Source organism: Passer montanus, unplaced genomic scaffold (assembly GCF_014805655.1).
Source record: "Passer montanus isolate IOZ18808 unplaced genomic scaffold, ASM1480565v1 scaffold3, whole genome shotgun sequence".
NCBI lineage: Eukaryota > Metazoa > Chordata > Aves > Passeriformes > Passeridae > Passer > Passer montanus.
The window spans coordinates 15331397-15353039 of record NW_024367707.1 but is presented as its reverse complement, the minus strand read 5'-3'; the positions used below and the strand labels follow the sequence as shown (position 1 = coordinate 15353039).

General features: G+C 37.4%; 1 protein-coding gene across 12 annotated transcripts in view; it reads right to left on the bottom strand.

Moving 5' to 3' along the window:
* The window catches only part of ARHGEF7 (Rho guanine nucleotide exchange factor 7), a 113503-nt gene that overhangs the window by 21388 nt on the left and 70472 nt on the right, over positions 1–21643 (bottom strand). For all 12 annotated transcript variants that reach the window (XR_005628043.1, XM_039714066.1, XM_039714060.1 and 9 more), the window contains 8 exons: positions 12342–12480; positions 11413–11472; positions 10061–10207; positions 8176–8262; positions 4639–4717; positions 3169–3308; positions 2319–2543; positions 1046–1139 (listed from right to left, as the gene is read on the bottom strand). Coding sequence is in view for 11 of the 12 variants with exons in the window: in XM_039714066.1 (XP_039570000.1) it covers positions 1046–1139; positions 2319–2543; positions 3169–3308; positions 4639–4717; positions 8176–8262; positions 10061–10207; positions 11413–11472; positions 12342–12480 (971 nt within the window). In the remaining variant the exon portion in view is untranslated. The remainder of the gene's footprint in view (positions 1–1045; positions 1140–2318; positions 2544–3168; positions 3309–4638; positions 4718–8175; positions 8263–10060; positions 10208–11412; positions 11473–12341; positions 12481–21643) is intronic.

Sequence of the window (21643 nt, the reverse complement as noted above, 5' to 3'; positions counted from 1 at the left end):
TCCACCTGCACATCTATGGACAGAGAATCGTTCTACTCATTACCTTAACCTCTGCACTATGAAATTCACAGAACATCAGAAGGACTAACACCTCAGACGAACCAAGAGCACCCTGAGGAAAAGCTTTTTCTCTCCAACTCTGTATAGGCCTGTGAGAGACAACTGCCACAATAACACACTTCATGCACTGAGCACTCATGGCACACTCTTAAAAAGCCCATGAGCAAAAGACAGACACAGAAACAAAAGCAACAGCAAAAATCTGTCCAATAAAACACCCTGTCTTTTATTGATACCAGTAATCAGATTATTCATTCACTCACATTTCTAAGGAAGAATTACAGCAACACTGACAAGTAAGTGAATACTGTGTTTGCTTGATAACATTAATGCTCCCTCCACTTCAAATTATCCTAACATCCAGATTTTGACCTCTTTCTGTACATTACTAAGTCTCACTCAGAGCAGCATTTTTCTTCAGACTTCAAGCAACCTAACCATCTACAATTTATTTAGATACAGACATGAGCAAATGTCTTATTTACAGGAAATAAGAGAAGACTGTTGGATCCTAGAAGAAGTGATTGTGGAAGAAACTTGTCCTCAAATCAGTAGCAATAACCAGCTTTCCAACACCCAGGACAACAGAATCTCCTACAAAGACCAACTAAAGAACCCAGCTATGAAGAGTAGCTGTGCAAGAGTAGTTCAGTATCTTCACCTTGTTGTTTACAGTACTAAAAGACAGGTTTACCTCACTGAACTTCACCTTGCTATCTAGTGAACCTCCTTGCTTCTGTAACAAACAGAAATAGGCACTTCACAAGCAGACATCCAGTGTAGAAATTAGTAAAGCTCTACAAATGTCATCACAGCATAAGATGACTATAACAAATCATCCTCTGGAGATACCTTCCCCTCTCCCCTGACATGAGAGAGGAAACCAGGTGACCTGCTTACACTGTACACCTAACTCTTACAGAAATTAAACTGATATTAATTCCACCCTTTGTATTATGCAGATGTTTGTTCAAATCTCTCTTACTTTTTCTCAGTGCAAACTCTTCATCCGATGGCTTCCGCTCTGGCTTGCGTTTGGGAAGCAGCTTTTTCATGGTTTTAGGGCTTTTACTGAGATCCTGTACAGAAAAAATAAAAAGTAGAGCTTCTAGACAGCATTTCAAGAATTTAACTTCTAAGATGCATACAGGAATTACTAACTAAAAGCCTTTTAACAGCACCAAAATTCAATTTACTAATATTTTTTGCCATGCTCAGTTTGCTTGAATTAGCTGATTTCCTCTCTACCCTTCCTCCTATCCTAACTATACACACAACCAAGTATTTTATCTGTTCTATTAACAGAAATATACATAAAACCGTTTACTAATGTTTTTTGCCATGCTCAGTTTGCTTGAATTGGCTGATTTCCTCTCTACCCTTCCTCCAACTATACACACAACCAAGTATTTTATCTGTTCTATTAACAGAAATATACATAAAACCTGCTGCAAAGGCATTCAGCCTGTTTGGGAGCTAGACTGAAGAGAAGAGGCAGGAATACCTTAACAGATCTTTTTCCTGAACAGTTGAAGAGACAACACATTTCACTTGTCTAGTGGGAAGCAAGTAAAAGAGGACCTAACAAGGAAGCTTGGCAGCTACTATACCCTTCAAAGCCAAAATTTATAAAAGTCTATGTCTGTTTTTACAGAGGTCTACAGAAAAAAACAAACAAAAAAAAACCAACCAACAAACACCAAAAACCAACATAACAAACAAACAAAAGCCATAAACAAATAAACAAACCCAGCAGCATTTCTGCTCAAAATGTGGTCACAGTAATTTACAGGAACAACACTAAGTTTCAGGGCCAAAAGGAAGATGCTGGTCTACCCTTTACCTTAAAGATATAATACATCTTCTGTGAAAACACAGAACGAGAAAGTAAAAAGGTGACTGACCAGGACCTACCGAAGATTATCAAGATAGGTTTTGGACATTATTGTAGGCTAAACAATATAAAGATTATTGAAATTTTAATACATTGGAGAATTTAGTGGCCTACACATGAAAGCATAAAAGGATTTCAATTTAAATTACAAAATAAGCATATAGTACAGCCAAACAGAAGAATCTCTTACAGCAGCTAAGTTTCAATACAAACCTTGCACTGCAGATCAACTCTCGCTCTTTCCCCGTTTATGAGATTTACAAAATTAAAGCAAAGTCACATACACACAGCCACCAAAAAAGAATTTACAACTTCCTGCTGAAGGTCTGCCACAGTGTCTTGTTTCTGGGCTGCTGCCCCTCACCTCTTTATAGCACAGAGCTGCTGAGGGCCGCAGGGGAGGCGCGGGCCGCAGGCAGCTCAGGCTCCAAGGCTTGGGCGTCTTGGGAGGCTCCAGCGGTCCCCAGTTTATTGTGGTGTGTGGAGTCCCATGATGTGAGGGATGAGGGAGAGTGTGGTAGGCAGGTGTCAGTGGTATTGGCTTGCTGTCTGAATGCTTGCTGGAGGGAGTCACTGGGTGGGAAGGAAGCTGTCAAACATGATGGGAAAGGAAAGAAGGCATATTATCATAATGGAGACAGTGTCATCAAGGAAATAATCCCACTTGCTAGAGAATTTCTGTTTATTACAGCTGGCCTTCAAAAAATTTTACACTAAAGTATTTTTTGGGAAAAAAGAGCTTAAATTTTTTTATTGTCTACCACAGACAGAGCAAAAACTAAAGATAGAACAGCTACAAGCAGCCCTGCTCCCACTTCTCTCAACACTAAGGGTGGAGCTAAATTTAGCACCATTCATATCCAACAATTCAAATGCAGAACCCAAAAGAAATTACTGTTTCTCCACAGCCTGTCAAGTACATCACCAATTACAACCTACAGTTCTAAGTATTTAAAAGATGGTGATGTATGCACTTGGTCAAAACAGAAAAAGCAATGATAATGAACTTTCTTTCACCCCAGTTAACTGTTACACTGAGTTTTAAGCATTTTATTCTTTGTTCAGACAATTAAAAATAGCATTATCATTTTACCTATTAAACTACAGTGACAAAATTCAGTTCTTGTTACTAATGGCTAAAAAAAAGGCTTTCCATGGTGTTATATTTGCCAGACAACCTAATTATAACCTAATTCTGCTCATTCACTGCTTACCGTGTGAGATGGCACAGAGTGAGGTTTAATGGTGGGATTCCCAACACTTGTGACTTTGGTTTGCTTCTGCAGGTGATCCACCCATTCATGCAAATCTTGTTGGTTGTTACAAGATACTAATATCCTTTCAATCATATTTCCTAAGTGACAGACATCAGAAAGACATAGGAAACGAAAAAGAACAGTTTAGTCAGTCTGACATGATTTCATTTTTTAAAACCTTATGTATTCTCAATAATAAGCAAAAATTTAAATAATATATTCAGTACAACGGCATCCCATTTTTCCAGGTTGTAACACACATCACCTCCATGTATTTATTCTTAGCCTAGTACAGTTCTACTTTTTTCCTTTAACTTTAGTAATTAAGCACAACCTTAAATGACAAGAGTAGGAGACAGGCTCATCTACCAGCCTTATGCTTCTCCATCTTCCCCAGCAAAGCCAGAACACAGCCTAAAATGTCATTGTTGAGTCTGTACAGGAAAAGTTATATAGTAAGAGTTCACCAATTTTATCTCAGAAGAAGGAATAAAATCAAAGGTAAGGCAGAATTCATTTGTTACCTCAACCAAAGATAAATGATTATATGATGCAGAAGTGAAAGTTAACACCATTTAACCCATTGCATTCCCCTTGAGATCAGCCTGATAGCTATTATTGCAAAAAAAACACTTTTTTTTCTCAATACAAACAATTCTTTCCCCTGTGACTCATAGCATTGATATCATACTTGAGACAGTCAAAATTAGTTTCTTCAAATGCAACCTGCTTGGATGTAGAACTGATCCAGGAAATTAATGAAGATACAAAACTCCACCATGGGGACCCTGCACTGCCCTTTAAATTGTCTCAGGATATACATGATGAAATGAATGACTAAACAGATAGAAATTACCTAGAAGCACAATGGCAACCATCATTAACATCAGAGATGCTAAATAAGCATCTCATTTTCTCAGAAAGAGGTGGAAAATTTCTACAAGAAAACTCTTGTTCAAAGCTCTTCCAGAGCCTCTTGAATTCCTGTTCTTTCAGTAAATAGTATACTTGGAACTGCTTCATCACAAAAGATCTTCTCCCAGGCTACTGCCTCCATTCATTAAGACACAGAAATTCCAGGATGAATCCCATGCAAAGAGCACCTTAACTGCATAAGAGAAGCAGTAAAAACCAACCTTCAAGTGAGGCTCTGGCTAGCTGTGTTACAAAGTCTGAATAACCACAGGATGACTGAGGCTGTAAGGGACCTCTGTAGGTCCCCACTGCTCAAGCACAGACACTTGGAGCTGTTCCTGGGATCATGGCCAGGGAGCTTTCCAGTACCTCCAAGGACAGCCCAGGCACCCTGTGCCAGTGCTTGGTCACCCTCACAATATACAAGTTTTTTTCTTCTGTTCAGAGTGAACATGATGTTTGAAACAGTATATGCTTGAATAACTAGTAAATAAAAATACTAATGGGCAATACCTGATATTTCAAATGCATTTTTATGGTTTTCACTGTCTTCTAGCTTTGTAATAGTCATTCCTGTCATAGGCAGTTTTCCCTTAAAAAGAAAAAAGATGTTGACATTAAATACAAAACACATTAAAACATTACTAATGAAAGAAAAGCTCTGAAAAAACGACATTCACAGTAAATTGACACATACACCCCAACAGGTTTAAAAACATTCAAAAATCCATACAAACATCTCATAATGGGAGTTTTTCATGTGTCCAACTTCTGCAAATGATATCTGTGATGTCAGTAAGTCTGGCTGATACCTATTCAGGCTACAAAATCCATACAAACACAACAGTGATCATTCCTCAGTCTCAGGTTCCTGAAACTGAGACCTTCAGGATCACATTACATGACTGGAGGCAACAGTGACTCTTCTTCAAGCTCATTTGTTTGCAAACTGTCTTATTAGCTCCCAGAACAAAGTCTGTAGGACAAGTAAATTTATAAAGGAGTATTTCACTAAATAAATGCATCAATTATTTACTGAAGATTTATTTCTCTAACAAAGCCACAACTAAATTCCCTCATGGAAATACTTTGAGGGGGAAAAAAAGCAGTGAACACCTTCAAATTTCTAAGTTTTCTTCAGAAGAACATACTAATTTTTCAGGAGATCCCATTTTAAACCCAGTCAAGCAGGGAAAAAACTTCTGAAGAACTTACTAATTTTTCAGGAGATCCCATTTCCAGTCAAGCAGGGAAAAAAAAGAAGTCAGTTTAGGATAACTTTTTGACCCTTTAGAAACAGATGAATAAATAAAATTTAGTATTTTTGTGATGAAAAGCTTCACTGAAAACAAAACTTCAAGAAAAGTTCTTTAAGACATTCTGTATTCTCCTGCACAGAAACACTATTCAGCAAATACTGGCAAAAGCACAAATACTATGTACTGTGGAATTTTGGCTCCAACACAGCAGAAAGAATAAAAACCAACTTCATGTTTTCCTCTTTCCTAAAGACAGCAGAATGGACAAAGGTTTCTTAGAAGCTAGAAAATGAAAAATCACTTGGTATTCTGTAGGCACAGAGCATGCTCAGGCCCAAAATACCAAAGAGAAAGGAGGAGTTCTTTTGTGGCAGCTTCCCCAGGGAAGGAAACATGGTGGCCATGTGCACTATAAAATGCAGCTAAAATTTGCTCTTTTGCCTTTTTTCCTGTCTGATGGTTCACGAATAACACAGCATAAAACCACAAGAGAGATGTGCAAGAACTGCTGACACAGGTGGGGAGGCAATATAGGGGTACCCTGGAGACAGATCACCTGAACCACATGGCAAGAAAAAGTACAAACCCAGCAAAATAGAAGACTGAAGTGAACTGGTGAATCATTTGGATTTCCCTTCTTTTAACAAACAATTGTGCAGCCTTCCTAAGGAGTATGGTCCTTACTTCTTGTGACTTCAGTTTACCACTGCTAAAAGTTCTTCCCATTAGCTCACATGGTAGCTATCAGCACTATCAACCAGAAAATCTGAAGCCTGACAACAAGTGGGCTATTCAGAAATGCAGGGAAGGTGTTATTAGGATGATGCCTCCATCATCCTACATAATTATGCCTGACATAATTTCTCTGAGAATGACTGGGAGAACTCCATCTTCTGCCCATATCCATCCCAGTTCTGAAATGTGAACCACAGAAAAAAATGTCCAGAAGGCCCACATTATGCACTCTAGACATGGGCTCTGATCAACTGTCTCAGACACACAGTGATGAAATAATTTCACCTTGCTGTGTAGTCATTAAAATCTGAGACATTCTCAGTGCTGGGACTATCACACATGAGGTTGTGAGGAAATGAAGAGTTTTGCTTTCAAGAGATGCTTGGACAGTGAACACTAAGAAAGGGTTGTGGCCATTCTAACTAGAAGCTGAAGACAAGTCACAGAAAATGGCTTATTTATTTAATGAAAATTCCTGTACATCTAGGGGATAAAGTGGGTGGGAAGAAGTAGAAGAAATGCAAATGATAGGAGAGGAAAAATAAAGCTTGGCGGACTGTTTAATTTCATGTTGCTAGTTAACATACTAAATTTCCAGTCAGCTGCTTTGTAATCAGTACAGAAGAATCTATCCTCACCAGAAATTCTGACTATGCCACTTGGAACACAGAACTAACATGCCTTTTCTACTGCCTTTTTCCATCAACACTGGGATAATTAGAAGTGCCACAAACTTAACAGTCCCCTTGAACCACCTAATGCAGCAGCATTTCAGAAAAATCCATCTACAATTGTGGCAGGTAAGGTACGAATTCAAACACAAATTTTGGAATTTAATTGCTCCTAATTAAAAAAAAAGTGTCACATTTTTGTGACTGACTGTGGTTGATCACATAGGAATACCAAATGACCAATCTTCAGCATTCCTTTGAAGTAGGCAAATCACTGCTCAGGAGAAAGGAATGAACAGCTCAAGTGTCAGCTTTATAGAAGCACTTCTAGTAGGTGAAATCTGTCTTCTTTTAGAACTTGGTTGCAGTTTTTCCCTGTCTTTTGGTATTTTACTGTGATGCCCCAAACCTGAATGGCATTACTTGAACATTTACAAGACTTGGAAAGTCAGGGATTGCACATTTGTCTCCCTCAGCAGTCTTTGAAACTATATACCCAAGATGCAAGTGTTTTTGTGAAACAGAGCCTAGAGCTACAGGGCAGCCAAGAGAAAGGCACCCCTGCACTATAGCAGCTGTTCCACCTCTGGAACAGGCCTGCAGGACAGCCACAAGTACTCAGCTAGGAAAGTTGGGAGAGAGCTCAAAGACTGTCTAGTGGCTGTGAGCAGAGGATTTGTGAAGTGAAACACCTGGTGCCAAGGTCCCTAGGGCCACCTTGTATGCATTTTGGGTGGTGTTACACTGGAGAGCCTGAGGCTGGGGCCAGGAACTGAATGTCAGTCTGTGTACTTGATCATTTCCCACAGTTAGAGCATCAAGTGTACATTTGGAGCATGCCTTCCACTTCAGCTTCATGCAGACGGAATCTAGTCTGTGAGCCCCAAAACAACTTCTACTCTGTGACTCAGTGCTCATTAAACAGAAAAAACCTAAAAGATGAATTTTGAAAGTGTGCCACCAATTCCAAGAAAAAACACTCACGTGGATGCATTTAAACAAACTGATGGTAACAGCCTAATTCACACTAATAAAAGCTTAAGGGCACTGTGCAATTTTGTTAAGTCTCAAGCAGCAAAGAGCGCTAACAAACCTATGCAGCAACACTGGTTCCCCACACAGATCTTAAAAGTTCCCAATACTTCCTCTCATCATCTACTCCTAACAAGGTAAAAAAACTAATGTCTCCTTGGTGATAGTCACACATACAAAGAAAATCAAACCCTGGAGTTCTAGGGCAGAATGTTGTAAGACAGATGACCACTTCTTATTGCAGACATTACCTTTTTTCTTTAAAGTTTATATTTAAAGTTTCCTATGAAATATCATTTGGAAAGAACACATCCCCCAACCCATTTTACACATACATAAATGTAGTACTTTACCTGATAGATAAAGCCACTCATTCTTGGGCTGGCAGACAACATCAGCAAAATGTTAGGGAAGAGAAGAAGATACCTTTCATTCTTCTCCTTGTTAAAAGAAGAAAATGAAAAAGTAAATACACCTTCACAAGTCCCATCATCCATTTTTCTATTACTAAAAGTTCTCAGCATTATAACTGGATGATTATATTTGCTCACTTCAAAACTATTTCTCCATTGTATTAAAAAAAAAAAGAAGAGAAGAAGACAGAACTACTTATTTTCTATTTGAAAAGTGCTACTAACACATGCCTATACTTTTTCCAGAAAAGTACAGCCTTGTATTTTAAAACAGGATTTTTACAGTCTGGGTGAAATACTGACCTTGCTTAATATGATAACAACTGTGTGGCCAATTTCAGTAAAACCAAAATTACATACTGGATCTATTTCTTCCTATAATTTAGATGGATACTTTTACAGTCATATGGAGACTGTGGTCTCTCAAATTGGAGATCAGATTTTTAAACAGTGGGTTATGCTGAGAAGCAAAGGAATAATCAGTACAGTCACAACAAAAGCACTCATTACTTTGTTCTGGTTTTAATTTTCTGGTTTCATGTATGGTTTCCTCCATTGTGGTTTTGTTTTGGGGTATTTTTATGGAATAAGGAATAAGTTTACTCTGAATCTACTGCTATAAACAATAAAAGGGAGAAGCACTAAAGTGAAATATTTTAATAACAACCTAAGTACATCAACTGACAAAGCTACCATCCTAATTTCAAGCATCTTTGCAAAATTACAAGAACCTTAGCTTAGGTTTTAATGTTTTTAAGTAAACATTTGCAAATGTCTATATAATTTTTAGAAAGACAAAATCTAACCCATTTGCTGTTGCACAAATGAAGCTGTCCTGTGTCTTGCCAAAAAGCTGCTATGCTAAACAGAAACTTCTAGAAGTCCATTACATTTGACATTTTATCTCATGATGAGAGTGGGCAATGGTGATTTGTTTTGCTGGCTTCAAAAAGAGACATGACTGCAGAAGATGCACTATTAGCTCTACTGAATCTTATTTAACACCTAACAAAATATCTGAGAGAAAAACATCAAGTGACTAACTTCTAAATATTCAGCTGCATAAACACTTTATGGACCTCTTTGTTCTAAGGGAGGAAATGGACTGAATGAGGTTGCAATTCAAAAGCCCTCATCAGATTCAAAGCCTCGTGGATTTTTCAGGAGAACAACAAGCAATGAAAACATGTCAGTAACCTGTATAACATTGCATTTCTGTTAGTTCTTGCTTTTCTGATTATTTTAACATTAGTTCTGGTAGGACAATTTTTTCTTTATGTTTTATTTGCTTCTTTGGTTAGAAAAAAATCACCCAACTCTGTCACTGTTAACTTTCTAATTTATCTTCTTATTCTATTTCTCAAAAAGCATTTGGTATCAAGCTTGTATTTCAAAATTAATTACTTGAGCAATATGCCCATAACAGCCAAAAAAGAGTTTGTCTCAGACACCTTACAACATAAAACTTTAAACCTTTTGCTATTTAAAACACACTGTAATAACTGCTATGCACAATGATCCTGCAACATAACAACACATGGAAAATCTTGTTCAATTATGCCCTCTGAAAAAAGCCCTGCAAAAATCATCCTACAATATTTATAACTACTCTATTTAGTCGCTTTTCAGTAAATTTTACAGAAGAGACCATCCATCTTCAAGGAATTTTATTTCAGGTTTTATAAAATATGCCTTAAATCAACACAGAAAGACTTTAGCTTAGATTACCATCTCTGAAGCACTTTCTTTATTTCTGTTGTATAATGATTATAATGAATTTTATTCAAAACTGGAAGAGTAACAGTAAAGATGAGAAGGACATTACCTCACTTCCAGCACACTGAATCATGACTTGGGACATGTAAATGACATTGCCAAGTGTTTTGATGTCCTCTCCCTCCCAGCAGCGAATAGCTTCTGTCAGTATTTGCAGTTCAAGTTCTTTCCGTTTCCGTACTTCTTGACATTGTGCCTAACAAACACAGGGAAAACATCATCTCTACAAACTCTAACAATCTGGAATGGGTTAAGGGTAGAAATACCACTACAGTTGTATTTACTGCTGCTGTGCTTGTAATACACACAGACAGCATCTTACTTGAAGCATTTTCGGTTAGAGAACTGCTACCAATATTTTTATAAACTAGTTCTACTGAATTAAATATTATGGCTTTTCAATACATTGACTTCAATTACCATTCCAAATTCAGTCATAGCTCTGTTACTCAATTTTCTCCTTCCTTTATACTTCAAATTTTGGTATGACTAACCAAAAATGGACATGCTCAGCAGCAAAGAGTAACACAGTGACTCTGTCAGAAATACACATCTATACAACAAAGCATCTTTCAATAAGAAGAGACATGCCACTTGTGCAAACCTGAGTGTTTATAACCTTGTGTTCCTACTTTTATTAAGTAACTCCAACCTGCTCTACTTCTGTTTATTTGAATTTTTCTCAACAGAATTGTTTCCTCTTGTTGTTATAGCACTCAAGAGGATGTAACTCACAAACCTCTTCTGAACACTGATAACACTAAATTTCTGATTGAAAAAATAAAAAATGTCAGGTTATCATCAGCATACATTCTTAAGAGGAAGCACAACACATTAAGTTTCTGATAACTGAGACTGCACTAATCATTGCTTGTTGCAGTTGAGGCATAGTTTTTCTTTTTTTTTCTTTTTTTTTCTAAAGACAGTAGCAGACAGCTTATCTGTTCAAATTAGGCTTCCTGTTCCAATTGTAACTAGAAGTTTTGCATCTTCTCAACTTCACTAACACTCTTCTCTTCAACCTCTAAAATCCAATGCCATTCCCTGAGAAAGAATGCACATAGGAAAAAAAAACCAGAATATGTACTCATTTGTTGTAAAGAAGCCCTTCTTCAGGGCACTAGTCATGCAAGCACTAGTAGAAAGGGGGATGAAGTATAATGATAGGGCAGACAAAGAGGTGTAAAATACTTTGCACAATTCTTACACCAATAGTCTACTTACTACGTCTCCCCAGCAAATTACCATCCTTAGCTCTGCCTACACACAGCATTGATTCCCAGGATTTTAAAAATTTATTACACATTTATGAAAAAGCTTCACTTTTTTAAGCAATACAGGAAGATGTAATTAGAAAACATTCTACTTAAAATATATAATCCATCCTTTTATGACTCTTACAGAAAGATTTTTGAAGGCAGTCATGGATTTTTGAATATCTGGACGATCCGGATGATAATCCTAAAAAAAATAGAGAAAACATACATAAAAGGTTCCGTTCTAGCAAAATTAATTTTAAAAATTGTAAGAGGCTTAAATAAAACCAAATAAACAATTCTGCAAAATTGAAGTTTAGACTGATCTAGTCTCTTCATGGCCTTCTCATATTAAACACTGGTGGGTCTGGCTCGTAGTAGAACTACAGTTACTTAGCACAGTCCTAGTTATACTTAAAATTGAGCCAAAGAAGTTTTACAAGACCTAGAGGATAAGAGATTTTGAAATCTCAAGAGGAAAGAATTAAGAGAGCTTTGTTTAGCAGGTTAGCTTTGTCACAAAGGTGATTTCCTACAGACTAACACGTTCTGCTGTCACTGGCTGGCAAAACCAATCTATGTGACAAGAACCCCACACTTTCTCTCTTTTTTCCCACTCCAAACATATAACCTATAAAATCCAAAGGTGAAAAGATTAGGTCCTCAAACACCTTCTTGTCCTGTAAAGATCACTTTTGGACAGTGCTCACTAGAAGTCAGAGGGACTATTTTGCCAATGTGTTCAGCATACTGAAGTGAAAGGCAGCACTCCCTCTGCAAGATAAAGTGGCCTCAAGTAGTGTGCAGTGGACACATTCAATGTCAAGTCAACTGAAGACCCTGGTAAGTTCTAGGAATGATGATTAGCTTCTCTGGATAGTTTTACTTTAAATGTTTATCTTTTACAGGAAGTTTTACTGCACTGACTTTTACATAAACCACTGCAGCCTGTAGTTTAGAAGGCTGAAGAGCAAGCAAATGCAATTTTGGGTCCCATCATGTTTGACATGTACCTTTAAAATAATTGTTGTCAAATCATCATTAAGCTGGAACATAAATGCTGATAAGATATACCTCCATGTGCCTTTCAAGTTCTTTGAGTAACGTGGGGTATTTATCCAGACGCATAAAAGGTTTGCTGAGGCCCGTGGTCAGCACAAGGATCCCAGGGCTGTTTGCACCTTTCATCTCCATGAATTCTCCTAGTTCCTCACTGTGTACACAAGATATTTAAGCAAAGTAAGATTAAAATTATCAAAACAAATAAACTACATTGGATTCATGGTTCAATCTTTTACCTGCAATGAACAATGCCAATAAAACAGAACGCCAAAAAAAAATAATTGAAGTGTAACTTAAGTGCTGTGACCAGTTAAAATTATTTTTAATTATTATTTTATTTATTATTAAATTTATATTTTAATTATTAAATAAAATACAGGAACAAAGCCGCCATGTGCAAGTCTGGGATCCAACCAGGGAAAAACATATATAGGAACAAATTTACTGTTCTAGACAATCAGTGCTCAAAGACAGTTCCTAAATGTTGCACCATCCAAGAAACAATTACAGAATGAAGCTGTATTTTATTACTCAGCTCTTTATTCTAGTAAAACCACATATGACTACAGAGGTGGTTTACACAAGAAATACACAAGAATGAGTCAAATGCTTCATATACAATTAAAAAATAGGTATTTTCATGGTGTCAGGCACTAATAAGAAAACAGAACATTTCAGAAGGTTTTTTTCTCTCACACTTACATTTAATGACCTCATCTCACATCCAAGGTGTTAATGCAAAAAAATTACCAACATTCATACAAATGGTAGAAATAATCACCGTGCAGTCTATTCTCTAATGAGCTAGGGTTTAATTAAGTTTGGCCTTATACAACACACTTCTTTTCACAGCACAGACACTGTAAGAAATCCATTCTCTCCATGTATCATGAATTGCTACTTCCTCTCTCCAGATATTTTTGGTTGTTTGAATAAATCAGAACCGGCCCAGCCCCTCAACTTTTACAACTCAGTTAAAACACCAGATCTGAGAATTTCAGCTCCCTTTGCTATCAAGGAAACAAAATAACTACATCTTCTGCTTACAATGCAGAGTTTTAGAGAACTATGATGGAGGAGGACTAGCTTTTCAAGGGTTTAAATCACCAAGAACAAAATGAGCCCTCGCCATTCAGAATGGAAGATATGACAGCATCTGGGCTGATTGCCAGGCTTAATAAAATACAAGTTGCAAAAGAACACAGAATCCAAAGGCAAAAATCTATGTAAAAATTTCAGAAAGTCTTTTAATAAAAATGTAACATCTTACTGCACTCAAGACACACACACACTCTCCTTCCCACTGCAGAACAAGTGACACTGATTATTCATGTCATTTGTCCAAGTAAATGAAGACAACAGAACAAGAACACAAACATGGTGCTTAGGGGCACGGTTTTGTGGTGACTTGGAAGTGCTGGGTCAACAGTTGGATTCTATCTTAAAAGTCTTTTTCAACCTAAATGATTCCACAGTTCTGTGAGCTTCCCATCCCAATGTAAGTGCTCCACCCACCATCCCACCTGGATCATTCACCTCCTAGACACCAAAGTTTCACCCAGTTCACAGGAAAGAAGGCACTTTTCCATACAGTTTACTGCAACTTTACTTGTCTTCAGATTAGTTAACTGGAATTTACTTACACTACTTTGTTTATGTATAGCCAGCACTGTTTCTGAATTGTCAGGTCCATCATCATTTTACATCACCTCTTTCAAGAGCTTTCTGTCCCCATTCTAAGGAGGCCCAGGGTCTCCTCAGTGCATGTATTTGTGCTATTTCAGCTGCTTTTAACTACAGAGTCCAGAAAGACGGTGAGGGGTTTTCTCAACATCTGCTGTGCACTTTAAAGATGCAGAGAGAAGAGTTGGGCACACTTGGGAAAAACCTTGCATCCCTCTTAAGCAGGATGTATCAGCAACTCCAAGCCTTCTAAATCAGCTTGTGACATAAATAGGTTTTAGCCAAAATTAAAACACCTCAAAAAACTTCCTATAATACCTTGCATGAAGGGTTATAATAATGCAACACAGATGAACCCGAGTACCTTTTGAGCTTAAATTTAAGTAAAGCTGGCCAGCTCTGGATACCTAGAGGCTGAAGATCTACCTTGCCTAACACTTCCTTAATCACAGCCCTTGCTTAGCATAAAATCACACCACTTCAGAACTTGACAGCTGACTGCAGTAGCACCCTAACAAAACTACAGATTTTGCCTTGTAACTGTCTTGGGTTTACCAGGTTACCAGCTACTTCCTGGTCAAATATTCAGGGTAATTCCCTGAAACATCAGGCTGCGTGGCTACAGTGTGGTGTCACCTCTCCTCCTGACTCAGTTAAAAGGAAAGAAACTGCTTCCAGTAAGTAATAAAGGAATGATACCCAGTTTACACAGGAAGCTTTACCAAAGTTCACCAAGGAAAGCCCTTCTGCCAGACAGCACTCACTGGTTTTAAATTTCAATTTCCCTGTGTGTACGACACTGATCATGTGCAAGTCATTGCTCTTCTGTTATATGCATTCATTGTACCTGTAATCATCCCCACCCATTTCAGCATCATAAAGTCAGGTTACACGCAGTACTTGATACTTCATCTTCTTAATGTTAAAGACATTTCCTACAAGAACCAAGAGGAAGTAGCTGTTTACACTCATTCTTTGCATTTTGTTTGCTTCAGTCAGAAACAGCCCCTGCTGCCTCATTGTACCAACTCCACCCTTTTACAGTATCTACTACTCTTCCCCATTTCAGGCAGCACAATCTATAAGTGTATTACAGATTCTCTTTCACCCCTACAAAGCTGCATTTTGTACAGGATGTGCCAATCTCAAATACCATGGGCTACTCAATTTAACACTGTTCTGAACAGTCTTCATTTTTGCCCTTAGACTGCTAAGGGGCCAAACTCCCCATTCCTAGTTACTTCAGCCATCTCCATACTGTTGAGTGCATACAAATGCATTATACAATTAGTATTCACTAAGCTATGAATTCAGACAATGTTTGCACTTCCCACTCCCTGGTTTTGGTTTGGGGTTTTTTTTTATGCTTTTACTGTAGGAGAAACTTTGGTTACTGTTTCACCTACATTCACATTTCTAGTTTTCATTATCATTGTTCCATTTCTTCTATTTCAGCATTATGAAAGATGTGAAAAAAAACAGGGGCAAATTTACTGTAGCTTGAATTAAAATTGACTTCTTGGACACCTGAAATAAAAAGCTGGTATTATCTTGTTTCACTGTCTACTCTGCAATTCCTTTAACTAAACACATTCAATGGTTATGCCATTCTCTGCTCAAGTGACACTTGGTGTTGATCATCACCTTTTTTACTTAATCACAATATAGAAATCTATGGAGCTGTGTTTAAACCTCAGCTCACTTGAAACACACACACAGTCCTGAAAAACAGGCTTAGCAATGGCATCATCAGGAAGCCTTTAACAGGGAGCAGTGTTAACAGGTGTAATTAAAACTGAATGACGAAGTTTTCCTCCCAACATTCCCAGGAGGACAATGTTTCCTTTCATACACTTCTATGCTTCTCTCTGACAAGTTTTGACATGCCTGCTTGTTCAAGCTCCAGTCTGAACACAGGCACACACTCCTTTCATACAATAGTACCCAAAATTTTGTCTGAGCAGTTCCATCATGCAGACCACTGTAGCACTCTACTCATGCTATACCAACCTGGCATCTCTGCCGCTTTGTGGACATAAAATATCCATCAAAATGCAGATGCTACTTTAGCTCAAAGCTTAAAGTGAGAGCCTTTCATTTAGGCACAAAAGACAAATAGCATACAGGACATAATGGAAGGGTTAACTTTTACTTTCAAAAACATATGCAGGGATTAAAATACTGTTCGAATGTGACAACAGCTCACAACCATTTTGTAATTAATTGCAACATAAAAAAGTTTGTGTCAGCTGCTTTGCCAAAGACAATGGCTCTTTCATGTCACAATTTCAATTGATGCCTGCAAGTACCACAGTCTCCTAGGCAGCATGTGCTAAATGAAACTTCAGCCCACAGCTAAGAGTATGTTTTAATAAAAAGCTATCATTTATCTGAACAGAAAAATCTTTTGAACAGTGAAATCAACACAGTCACACTGCCTAAGCAAGTAGGTTTTCAGAAAGAGGCAGATGAGACTTGAATTCACTACTCACATCCCTTTACACAATAAAATACAGAGAAGCATACAAAAGTTCTGTGCTTCAAATATTCTGAAATCTCAAGCTGAAGAGTTCTCCCACTCCAGACTGGAGTTGGTTCACAGCTTGAGATATTTTGAAGGTCACCATGAAAACTGTCTTTAAGCCCTACTAATATATTCAAATCCTTCTCAGAACAGCTGCCTCAAAAGCCACAGATCATACTGGAAGAGGGAAGAAAACAAAGTTCAGATGCGCCTACAAGTAACAGAAGAAATTTAAAAAGGCCATTGAACCTTGAAGAAAGCAGATCCAGAAACTAAAAATACAAACATTTAAAATCACAACTTACACTTCTGAAGGAGGGCTCTGTTTGTAATAGATGGAGCATGAGCTATCACTGCTGAGGGGTCTGAGGACTGCACACAGGCACCGCATTTTGAGAGCGTCGTGACACAGCTTAGCTCAGCAACCCCTCTGCTGCAGCTTTTAGTTTCCTAGGGCTACACTTCCCAGTCCAGCTCCTCTCCCAGGGACTGCTGCTCGGCGTATGACATCAGCCTGCACACTTGCAGGCTCAGGGATCCACCAAAGTGGGGGAAGCACAAAGAGTTTTCTGACTCAGGCTGATCTGTATTCCACGCTCCAGTTACTCAGAGTAATTGTCATGTTCCAGCTCCACAAATTTTGTTCAGACTGCTAGGTCTGTGATGCAAGTGTAGAATATGTTTGGGACATGCTATCTCAGAGAACAGAAGAATCTAGCAAAATTAAATTTTCAAATTAAGATTTGTGAATAGCTTTCTCGCCGCTGAGAACTGGCTTGATATTTGCCACTTCACAAAATAAAAAAAAGCAGGTGTGTGTTAGTGATGTTCAACTGCCTTTTCATCAAATAAAATTTTCTTCTGGTAAGATTTTTCTTCTGTTTTAAAATAAATATACTGCTGTTTAAACATAGTAAAAAAGTTTAACACCCCATTCTACCCCTCCAAAATTACATACCTGATGCTGGTTACATTGGGTCTGTACTGTCCGTATTTCCTCAAAAGAATTTTTTGTCCACTGAGCAGTGGGGCCTGTTACACTTTTTTTTTTTTTTTTAAATTATGTTATCCAAACTCCAGTAAATCCCCTACTCAAATATCTTTCCTCTTGTCACTTCTGGATATAGTCCATAGGAAGTCCCAGTCCTAGCTTCTGCCTGCTCTTTTTTTTTTCTTTTTGCTAGACTTTCTTGTTGCACTGAACTTTGTTGCTTGTGATCTTTTCCAGCTAGGTACCATTTCATGTTCCTGGCACTCCTTATCCTGCTCCAATTACCCATTTCTGTACTTTGTATCCAACTGGGTTTTTAATCTGCAGGACATTCACTCTTTCACACCTTCGGCTGCTCATTCTGTTACTTCTCTTACTGGAAGGCAAGCACATTTTATGATCAGAAGCACACACAGGAACAGTGCTAGCTTGACTAAACTCTACACCCTCAAGGCAGTACTGGTCTCACCAGCAAGCAAAATTATCTCCTCAAATAATACCATATACTGGATTACCTACCCTTAGACATGAACTGGGATCTTCAAGCAAAATTAAACCTGATACAATGGAGCCAAAAGCTGGGACAGTTGTGGAATAAAGTAAATAAAATAGGGATGGTGTGGCACTACAGCCACTATGAGAAGGGAACATGGAAAACTCTGAGCTCTGCCAGAGCACCACCCAACCATACCTGGCAAACTCCACCTCTTCAGCTCTAGCCAGTGGCTTAAGACTCAATTACAAGACACAATGACAGATGAGAGGAAAAATTACTTAATCCTTCAAAAACTTTGATTCATTAAGCAGAAGGAATTTAAACTCTGGGAAAAAAAGTATGCAATAGCTCCAAAACCATTCCTGAGACAAAAAGGTATCTACCAAATTTGAAGACAGTACAAAATAGGAGAAATTATTTTGTACACAAACTTTAACACCTGGATAAAACTTAGAAAGCCACAGCTGGAACCAATAAAAGAATCTGTTCCCAAACTTAATAGAAAGATTTTGTTGTTGCTGTGATTATCAGAGGCAAATACATCTTCAGAAACATATAGCTCTGGAACCTGAACTCATGTATGGGCTGCATTAGGCTTTATTCCCCTTTCTTCATGTTCACATATACTCAGGGCTCCAATTACTTTAACAGTCTTTTAATAGTCTGATTAGTAATAATTTAACTTAATGAAATGAAAGATGTTTGTGGCTTTGAAGATTTGAACACGATAAATATCTTATTTTATAAATAACATCATTGACCCCTTGTTCCAGACTGTGTATTTACATAAACATGCACACATACATGAACATATATGCACACACAAAGTCTTATTCTGCATGAACTGAGTGAAAGCCCCCATGATGCTGCTGCATATGGTCAAGAAGCAAATGACAAAAGATAAAGTGGAAACAGATTTGCATTCATACTGGATGGCATTTAAAAGAAAGGAAGGAAAAAAAGTCACATTCCAAATCGAAAGCCCCTTTTACATCTCCAACCCCATCCCTAGGACTGCTATTTAGAACCTATTTCACAAGAATGCTATTCAAAGAAATAGAAGTGCACAGTAATTCTGAACACATTAATATCATGTTTTACCTATACACACACACAGCCTTTACAAGGTGTCAACAACATTTTAACAGGTCTTACAACACTGCTTGAAGAGCACCATTGATAGCTCAGAAAATGACATGTAAAACTCCCACTGCCAAACCAGACAACTGCTTACAATTTTAATGTAAGTGATCCAATCACTCTGAAGAAAAAATACAGTTAATGCTTTAGCCAATTTCCTTAAAGATTTTTTTAGCCAGTGACAGTAAAAAATAATAAAAGTAGTATATTTAAAAATAAAAATTAAATCTTTATTTATAGTAAATTATCTAGAATTTTTTTTGTTGGTATGGGTTCCCAGAAAAACAAGCACCCTAATAAACTGAGAAGAAAATACTAATTCTGTGATATAAGAATTTGACATTTGCTAGGTTTTTTTTATAAAAAGGCTTTCAGAGGTACAGTAATAGCATATGTGTTCAGTTTATGAATTGCACAGAGCTCATGGCAAGAAACAACCTTCTGCAGACAGTAAGAATTTATGTTCCAAATCAATCAGACAGTTCCCTTTTCTTCTCTCAAATGCTACTGAATGTCACAGATACTACAAATACGATAATAAAGCCCAAGTATTCCACATATACTTATTTCTTTGCCCTATTTTTGCTAGTATTAAAACACATGGGTTTGGACCCTTTTCTAAAATTGTACTGACAAAACAGCCAACCAACACTGCCTTTCCTTAAAAACCTTAAACCTTGGTATTTTACCCAGTATAAACTGCAGTGTAATTATTTCACCATTACTACAATCGTGGCTGTCCTCAAACCTCACAGCAACTTTAAAATTTAGGTTTATAGGGGATTTTTTACACACTAAAATAATTTCAGGTAAACAGACAAAGAGACAGTTCTGAGTATTTTACATTTCTTCATGTCTCCAACCAGTTTGTTATTTCTCTTTTCCTCTGCTCTGAAATTAAGATATAATTGAGACACTTTTCAGCATTCTGAGAGGCAGAGATTCAGAACTGCTTAAAGCCACTTTCTGATTTCTTCATGGCAGCTGTCTCAAGCAGAATACTTAGGCAACTTGCTACCTACAGCAATGTTGAACAAGAAAAATTAAGGTAACAGAATAATAAAATGGGGGTAATTAGAAAGAATAGGATGCAATTCTGTTGACTCATGCCTAGTAACACAATAGCATTAAACAGAAAAATGTCCATCTCAACTTCTCTTCCCTTGAGCTATCTCATACAAACTTCCACAACTAAATTACTGAACTCCTCCATCATACTTATATTGTCTCCACCAGGATTTGATGTCAAGCTGACTTTAGAGACATGAAGCTGAATTATTCTTAGGACATCTTACACAAAAAGAAACATGAAAGAGAAGAAATGCTTCTCTTCTCCATTTGCAGATGAAACAGCTTTCCTTCCTCACATTTCTATCACCATTTCTCTGAGTTCTGATAAAATCCTTTACAGACACCCCCAAATCTAAAAAATGTAGATGATTACTTTGCTGTCAGATGTCATCTGCCATCTATAGGTTAAATCTCAGACCTCTGGAAAAGAGCATAAAGACTCAAACAAAAAAAATCTAATCCCAAGAGTATTAAAAACATTTACAGAAAATGGTACTAAGATGGTAATTTGAAAGACAGCAAACACATAGGGATTTCATCACAGGGGTTAAAAAATATTTGTATCTTGCTGAATTTTAATGACAAAAACTTACCTTCTTTCTGCCTATACTGTAATGTGAATTTGCAGCTTGATTTTTCCAGCTGGGGTTGGAATATCATTATTATTAACATATATGAAAGTTAAGAGCATTTTGGTAACTAGAAGGCTTTTTGTCTTCATAACATTATGAGTAAAAGCTCACAAACATGCCACAATGTCGCTGTTAAAATGAAGTCTGAGTTCTTGAAAGAAGCTAACACTACAGGAAAAAATCCATTGTGATCCTCTTGGTCTTCTAAGTGTTAAGAGTACTCAAAATATCTTTACTTTAGTCCAATGCAACAAGATAAAAAGGACAGGGGTGTGTGAAGCAAGAAGAACATATATCCTGTGAGAATTTGTCTTCTAGCTACCCTCCAAGAAGTCATGGTTCTGTCCTGGACCAGAAGCAAGCATAAATAGCCCCAAACTAACAGCTGCTTCAGCACAAGGGTCATCAAAATACAAGTATACAGCAAAAGCTGGTGAAAGCTGACTATTTTAATCCAATTCTGGCCTCAGTACTTTTCCCTCAAGGTCTGTCCAAAAGCTGAGCAACTATATCATGTTAACTAAGCATGTTACTTCTTACAGAAAATAGTAATTTTGTAAACCTCACACTTCTCTCATACCACTCAATAGCAAAGCCATGGATAAAATACACTTTGAAGTTGAGTATATACAGGCATTTAGAAGGCTAAGTTACAATGCACCAACTATCTAAGAAGCCTAAGTCATGCCAGCTTTCGTCATAATTTCACAAACTCATTTTTATATCAACATTTTTAAAACAAAGACCACAATCAGTAAAGATTGTTTTACATATTCA